Below are 8,939 nucleotides of genomic sequence, written 5' to 3' on the forward strand. Positions count from 1 at the left end.
AATGTAATGCTGTATGGAAGTAAAACCTGGCCAGTGGGGATTGAGGATATGCGTTGCATGAATAGAACTGATATGAAAATTATATGATGAATGTGTAACGCAAATCATAAAGACAATCTTAGTTCTGATGACCTAAGAGGAAGATTAAATGTAAACGGTATATGGAGATGTGTGCAGACTGTTGAAAGAATGGATGAGAGTTCATGGATGAGTAGATGTAGAGCAGTTGAGGTAGCAGGTTCAGTTTACAAGTACGGTTGGATTGCAGAAAGAATGGTGAAGTGTATAATGAGCAGCATTTTGGGAACGTCACTCTGCATTAGATGAAGAATTCAAAATCACAAGTGCCAAACACTAAACGTTGTTATGGGTAAGAATGGGATGACTTCTGAGTGTGAGGGTAAAAACTCCTCTGCCTTCAGATCAGGACCAAAGTGTAGTATCTGTTCTGATGCTATACTTCACTTTTTTTCACTTCATTTTTTTGGTTTCTGTTAATGGAGGAGAAATCCTTCATGACTGATACGAGTGACCCTTTTTGGGGAGCGGCTTTCCTCCCACATTAAAAACCGACCTTATGTCTAATTTTGTCCTCGTGGAGAGGCAAGTAAACAAACAAACAAAAAAAAAATAAAATAAAAAAAAAACTCCTCTGTCTTCTTTTATTTATAACTAATCAAATTTTGGCGAACAAGTTTATTGGCAACAAATATGGTAGGATTGCAGAAAAAATTGCGAACAAGTCAAACATAGACTGAAGTTTATTGGCACCAAATATGGTAGGATTGCAGAAAAAATTGCACATGGTTCTATGGATGACTTATCCATCGTTTCTTGAGACTGAACAGAGGCATCAAAATTATATACATGTTGTCTCACAACTTGGCAACTAAGAAGAATCTAAGGTTAGAGTGTGGTATCGAGTCAGGACACACCTTGACCGACTTGAAGAATTTTCTTAAAGACATTTGCCAGGAATATTTCCTTAGGAATCCCCAGCAAATCAAAGGCCCAGGACAAATTGACAAATTGCTCTTCAACAGGAGGAAACATAACGTTGGGAGACTCCTCGAGCTGCTCTTCGGAAATTATAACCTCACCAAAAAGAAGGAGGGTTTTCTGGTGACAGTATCAAACCGTAACGCCAAAACTCTCTCTTTGCCACAATAAAAAAGTACATTCCGCCTAGGAACCACTGTCGTATTTGACTGTTGGAAAACCTACAGCAAATTAGGATCAGGAATGTTCCAACACCTAATGGTGAATCATAGTCTTAATTTCGTAGTACTTATGATGAAGAAAAAAAATGGAGGAGAAAACAAACAAAAAAATCCCCTAAATTAAATTAAACAATCCTTATTACAAAAATCGCAAAAATACAAAAAAAAAAGAAACAAAATAAAAAAAAAACAATTACAGATGTTTTCCAAAATTTTTCTTACAAAAAATAAACATTCAAAAACTATTTTTACAAAAAAAAAAACAACTTTTCTTACAAAAAAATATGGTTTCATTTGTTGGTATCATTAAAAAAATATATTATTAATGAAACTTCCGATTGAGTGATGTTATATTTTTTATTAAAGTTCTGAATTTTTATATTTTTATGCATCATCTTTCCATTTTTCGTCATACAATAATTGTTCTTTTTTTTTTTTTTTTTCTAGCGTTTTAAAATTTGATCAGAACTCGGCATATTTCAGCTGTTTACATAAGCTACTGTTGTGTAGTCACTTAATCAAACATATGTTACGTTGTTCGGTTTGTGTGTGTATACGTATCATTGTTACTAATGTCTATAGTGGCACTTCACTATCTGAACCCAAGTTCTGTTTGTGACCTATTTGAGTTATTTCCGTGATCAGAGTGTTCTTATGTAGGTTGATCTTGTGGTCCACCTGGGTTTCATCTGTTCTTGGAAGGGAAGCTGGAAAACTGTTGGACAAAATGCATTTAACTCGAAAAACGATGGTTGGTTTTTATATTAGTTTTATTTCACTTTCCAGGTGTCGAATGCAGATGAATAGAAAGTGAGTTTCTTTTGCTTGTGGTTAATTCTAATAGTCTCCATCTTTTTTTTTTTTTTGGACATGTTATCTCCCACCCAAGCAGGGGCAGAGACAACCATTAACCCGACCGCTCTTCTCTACGTCCAAATTCCAACTTCAACTCTATATCCAGCTAACCTGATCACGTGGTAACAACCACATCCTTTCAGTCCGCTATTATTATAGCTTCCGGTGAAACTTGTCCATTTTATAGCTCAATAATGTTTTGAGAACTTTTGTCAAAACATTTCCATATCTCATCTAGTGTTTATCTCGCCAGTTAGACAGATAGATAGATCGAGATAAATAGATATAAAAGATAGATAGATAACTAGATCGATAGATATATCGATAATATATATAGATAGATCGACAGACAGATCATTTCCTGTGTTCCACCTAATAGATAACACTGCCAGAATATGCCACGGCAACATGACAGAAAAATGGGTCATTAAATGCAGTAGAACATCTTTATCAATGCCCTGAAGTGATAGAACTACTCTTCACAAACTGAATGAACTTGTCTTAAAAAAGATAAATGATTTTACACAATGTTATTATATAACCATAACCCCCTCTGTTGTCTGGGGCTGGGCCGCATCCATCGCTAACTTGGTTCACGGGAGCATACTTGTGATGTACTCTTGGCCGTGTTCATTGCTCCCGGCTCGCAGGACCATAGATGCAACCCAGCAGGGCTACATTCTTACTTGTCTAGTGGTGGACCCCTCAAGCGTGACCAGACTCTCACCGGTCACTGGAAAATATCTCTCTGCTGCTCAGGACACGCGAAACGTGCATGACCCTAAGTCCAAGTGGTAACGTCCTCTACTTCGGCCGTGCTGGCTCCAGTCTGTCTCCTTCATCATCTGGCATCAGGGCATACCTGAAATAAACTGTATCCTCATTCAGGCTGGCAATCGAGAAACAAAGAAAAACTCGGGGTCATTTTTATATAAACCAAACAAAATAATTATTTATAAACCCTTTTAAGATATTTAGAGTACACTTGTTTTAAAGTCGAGTTCTTTGATCCGAGCTTCGTGATGCAGGTTGTATAATTTAAGTTCATCTAGTTGATTTCCCAGCTAAGAACAAGAGCTTTTCAACTTAGCTCTTATGCAGGTTTCTGCCCCCCACCCCACCCCAGGCGGGGACGAGAGCGATGTGGACGTCTCTATGCCAGCCAGTAAAAAGACCCTAATTCTAAAAAGACAATCGTTTTTATAAAACTGGCCTCTTCCCCTCCTCTGTCATTTGAAGATTACTTTTCTTTTTTTTTTTCTGAACCTCTTCTTTCTCTTTCCCATTATCTTATATTCTTTTTCTTCTCTCGTGAACTTCTTTCTCTATCCCCTTATTTTATATTTGGTTGGCGACTTTTTTTTACCTTAAATTTCATGTCAACCAGTGAGATCATATCCCTTACATACCTTTCAACAGAATATATTGTTTCCATAATATCTGAATTGTTCTTTCCAAACCAAACTCAACCAGAAAACGATCCTGTATTGTTTTTCTGCCAAACTCAAGAATCTCATTATCATATTTATTTATTTTTTTTTCCCATTGAGATATTTTATTTCTTCTGGACATTTTTGCCTCTTCTTATCGCTACATAAGTACAAAATGGAAATTAAAACTGCTTAAAGAACAACTATTATCTATTATATTCTTCTTTTCTTGTCCCAGGGACATTTTTCTTCTTTTCTTGATCAAATATCACACCCCTCTCTTACCTTCTCTTCCTCTATTTGAAAAGCAAGACCATCTGGTATCGCCCGGGATTTTGCTACAATTAGTCTCAATTTTTTCTATAAAAACATAAAGGCATGAATTCATTAGAATTGTCTTATCTATTTCCTGCTTCTTTTGTTTGAGCTTGTTTGACTCAGTGGTTTAGTGGTCTTCATCACTTCGCTGTTTTGATACCTCATTATAATACAGCCTACTATTGCGGTAGCTTCGTTATAGTAGAAGAACGAAGTCAATAGAAAAACTGTGAAAAATGTAAAAAAAAAAATGAAAGAAAATCATGTGACCTTCCGATGAAGCACTGTCTTCAGTTCCGCTTGAACTTGAATCCTCACTGCTTCCATCCTCATCTTTAACGACTTCTTCATCATCTTCTGAGGAGTCTTTAACGGACGATTCTTTCCTGCCTGGTCCGTCCTGCTTCTCCTTTTTGGCCGCTACTGCTACGTCCGTTTCATCTTCGAAATCATCTTGGTAATCTAAACACAACGAAAAGTGAATCATCATCATCATCATCATCATCATCAATGTTAGCTTCTTACAGTAAGTGGCTTCACGTCTTGTCTGGAGTAATCTCCATAAAAATTGTACTTATAATGTTAAAATATGTTCAGAAAAATAAGCCACAATGACTCGCATGTATACAATTATAAAACTCTGTGGACCGTCCGACCGCCCTTGCTTGAATCTTGGGCAATTCCATGATTTAAAAAAGGGGTGGCAGCTGATTTTAATTATATATATATACACACATATATATATATATATATATATATATATATATATATACTTTATTTGTTTTTACATAAGCAGTAATATGTTGCAACACAGTCATGAGCATGTTTCAGTCAGCTAGTTACCAATAACTAGAGACCTCTTTAGGTGATACAGGTTACACAAAAGCAAAGATTGCAATATATATATAATCTCCGAAATCTCCAAAACAGCTACATTTTAGGCAGCTGAAGATCCCCATTTTCTATTACCAAAATTTTAGTTAAGATTTTCTTTTTCATTTTTATATATATATATATATAAATTCTCTTTTATAATTACAGACTTTTGAGAAATTGGCTTATGCAAGTGCTAAGTCTATTTTTATTTAATCATTTTAGTTAAGGCTTTTTTTTCATCTTTATATAATTGAATTCTCTTTTGTAATTATAAACTTTTTAGAAGTCGGATTATGTAGGTGCTAAGTCTGCGATAGGTTAAAATTAGTTTCTTATTTAAACTGCATTCTTTATTTTTACATTTTTTTACTCAAAGCTTCTTTTACACACACACTCTCTCTCTCTCTCTCTCTCTCTCTCTATATATATATATATATATATATATATATATATATATATATATATATACTAGCAAAAGTACCCATCGTTGACTGGGTTCAAAAACAGCCTACAGAAAATGGACTCTGATTTATGAAAGTATGATAGCTTATGAAAAAGGAAGGGTTGTAAAGAGATAGCTTCGAATTTGGGGGTATCAAAACCAAAGCAAAATATGATGAAAGTAAAAATAAAATAGATAAACCCCATAATTTATTATACCATACCTGTTCACACTGAAACACTTATCACAGTATTCTGTGGATCTATATTAAAAAACCTTGTTAAACTTTGTGACATATTTCCATTCTATGGAGGTCATGCGCAAGCGAACACCCCATAATTTTATTATACCATATTTCTTCAAACTGAAACATAATTATCAAAGTATACTTACGCAGATAGATATGAAAAGTCTTTATTAAAGTTTGTGCCTATTTCCATTCTATGGAGGCCAAGCGCGAACGCAGACCCCACAATTTTATTATACCATCCCTATTTAAGTTAAAACATACTTATCAAAGTATTATTATGTACATCTATATCAAAAACACTTGTAAATGTTTTTTTTAATTTAAAATTTTTTTATTTCCATACTTTGTGAACCAGGCGTGTACGCAGACCCCACAATTTTAATGAATCATCATTATGCCAGATCAAACATACCCATTCCTGTGTCTCGATACATCTTCTATCATTATATGTGATCAGTTTTCTATAATAGTCAACCATATAGGAGCCTATTCATGACCAGACACACACACACACACACACACACACACACACACACACAGACGTTCAGCTTTATATTATATATATAAGTGTGGCTCAGAGGTTAAGGAATGAGGATAGAGAGTTGTATATTTGGTTTCGATTCTAGCTGATGGCACTCATGTCATATATATATTTTTTAGTTTTGATCTCGCCACTATATATTCACTCTAACATAATAACGAGTAGAAACTTGTCATATATAATTTTTAAAGTTTTGATCTAACTATCATATATTAGGTACAATATAATAACTGATAACGAATTGTCTCTATAATAATAAATACATAATCTGCATGAATTAAAATATCATATTTAAGCGTATCTTACGACCGGGCAACGGTGGGGTGGGGGGTGTTGAGGCCTTCTAGTTTAGTATAATAACATAAAATATCAAATAATAAAACAAATCAAAAATGTTCAATTTTCTTATTTAAATCATCTTAAGTGTTTAAGTCATCATCATCATCATCGGTTCAAGAATGATATTCCTGCATGTGTAAAGCACTGTGATAATGTATTGAAGTGAAACCTGGCCAATAAGGATTGAGGACATGTGTTGCATGATGAGAAATGATATAGGAATGATGCGATGGATCCGTAATATGAGTTTTTAAAGCAAGCATATCTCAGAGGAAGAAAGCATCTGGACATTATAGGGAGATGTGTATGTAGAACAGGAGACTTTGTTGGTTTGATCACATTGAAAGAAACAATAAGAGTTCTTTGGTTAGTAGATGTAGAACAGTTGAGGTAGCAGTGTCAGCAGGGGAAGGCCAAGGATAATATCGGAGGAAGCGATGAGAATGGACTAGAGAGAAATAAGGAACCTGGTCAGAGGTAGGTTAGTTTGAAAGTCAATTTCTAAAACTCATCCAACACATTGTAGCACATAAACAGGTGTTTAAACCGATATGATGCTGCTACTGTTGATGATGATGATGATGATGATGCTTTAGTTCGGTTCTTGCTATATGGTCAATTATGAAAGAAATATGCCATCAAATCCCAAATTGAAGTCAAAACTAAGAACTGAAAACTTACCATCCTCTTCGCCACTACTACTTTCTTCCACGTCGATCACCGTACCACTGACAGCAAATGATATCGGTCCATGTTGGTCTTCCTCATCGTCTGCAAGTATTAAAATGAACACACACACACACACACACACACACACACACACACACTTTATATATATATATATATATATATATATATTATATATATACATTATATAAATGTAATTCTTGGTTCGTCCGTTATCAATAAAACGATATTTCTACATTAGGAATTTAATTGAAATTTTCAGACAGATTTTCTTTAGTGTCGAGGAATGTTTTTTATGCTACTAAAATAAATTAATATCGCAAATTATAAAAATATTAATTAAAATAAAAATATTTTTCGTAAGTCGTTTCTGCGAGACTGCCCGGTTTTATTTCCGGTAACAAATAAAATAACAGAAACTCAGTCTTTAATAATAATGCTGTTGTGACAAACCTATCCTTTAAAAGAGAATTTTTTTTTTTAACAAAGGAGTCACAAATTATTAAGGCCACTCGAGGATAAGGGTTAATGAGTGTAGGGTAGTCAACAGAACAATATCGTAATAGTAGTAATCGTTAGTAGTGAAAATTTGGTCAATTGGATTACTTAAGGGGATGATCAAAAACTTGTTCACATTGGACTTGAAGACGACCATATTGCAATAAGTTGAAACGGAACAGAGTTCCACAGGCGTGCAGTTTTAAGAAAGAAACTTTGTTTATAGAATCTAATATGAATATATGAATTGTTCTACGTAAACAAAACAGATTTGTAAAAAAATGTACCAAAATCTGATATAGTTTGAATGATATATATATATATACATATATAGTCATCCACATACAGTACTGTTTCACTGTATCACAGCTCATCAGTGCGACTAGACAGGCAACTACTTCAAGCCAGTATATATATATATATATATATATATATATATATATATATATATAGAGAGAGAGAGAGAGAGAGAGAGAGAGAGAGAGAGAAAATAAAAAGGAACAAACCGTATTATGTGTTCATCAACGTTTCATCTTTATTTCAAGACTTCCTCTGGATGAAATAAAGACGAAACGTTGATGAACACATAATACATTTTGTTCCTTTTTATTTTCTCAATTTTGTCGGAAAACTATTTCCATTATTTTCATCATATATAATATATATATATATATATATATATATACACACACACTAGTGGGTAGAGGTGCCTGGCTTTGCCCGGGTGCAAAATACACTTATATTTGAATTTGTCCAGATTTTGTATATATTATATAGAGTCGTGATTTCAAAAGTTAAAAGAAAAATACTTGGGTGCCATCAGCTAAAATCGAAATCGAAACTTTAGCATTCAAAGCTGGTGATGTTACCACTGTACCAACATGATACGCATATGAACTGATTAAAAATAAACTAACATGAATGTACAAAATGTATAACTTTTTTTTTTTTTTTTTTACACAGTGATCACCACTTATCAAGGCCCGGAAGCCACTCAGGGATAAGGGTTATTGCAAGTACATTACGTTAGTGTGGAGATTTGATGGAGTGTTTACTTAAGGGGGCGGTTCATTAGGAATTTGTTAACATTAGACTTGAAGAGATCCAAGTTGTAGTCCGGAGGGAAGCAGGCAGACGGAACAGAGTTCCACAGGCGTGCAGTTCTAAGAAAGAAGCTTTGTTCATGGAATCCGCGTTTTGATTTAGGCACAGATATAGAGTGGGGGAAATTTTTCACAGTGGATTCAGCTAGACGGGTGTTTTTCATGAAAGATTGGCGAGGGGGGACCAGGGATTGGAGTTCAGACGAGCACCTGCCATGAAAATAACGATAAAACAAGGATAGGCTCGCAACGTCTCTTCTGTGGGAGAGGGGTTGCAGGGTAGAGAAAAGGGCATCCCCCACTAAGCCACAAAGTCTATTTTGTACTCTGTCAAGGCAGGATAGGCTGTTTTTGGCAGCTCCTGCCCAGATATGGCAACA

The 8,939-nt window shown here is 34.7% G+C and overlaps 1 protein-coding gene across 1 annotated transcript in view; it reads right to left on the reverse strand.

Annotated features, from left to right (window-relative positions):
• LOC145296090 (uncharacterized) overlaps positions 1-8,939 on the reverse strand; it is a 76,640-nt gene that overhangs the window by 11,086 nt on the left and 56,615 nt on the right. The window contains exons 10-11 of the mRNA XM_080142230.1: positions 6,953-7,042; positions 4,094-4,285 (exon numbers count right to left, since the gene is read on the reverse strand). Of these exons, the coding sequence (XP_079998356.1) occupies positions 4,094-4,285; positions 6,953-7,042 (282 nt within the window). The remainder of the gene's footprint in view (positions 1-4,093; positions 4,286-6,952; positions 7,043-8,939) is intronic.

The sequence above is a fragment of the Euprymna scolopes genome, chromosome 16, assembly GCF_053919585.1.
Source record: "Euprymna scolopes isolate OS-2025 chromosome 16, ASM5391958v1, whole genome shotgun sequence".
Lineage (NCBI taxonomy): Eukaryota > Metazoa > Mollusca > Cephalopoda > Sepiida > Sepiolidae > Euprymna > Euprymna scolopes.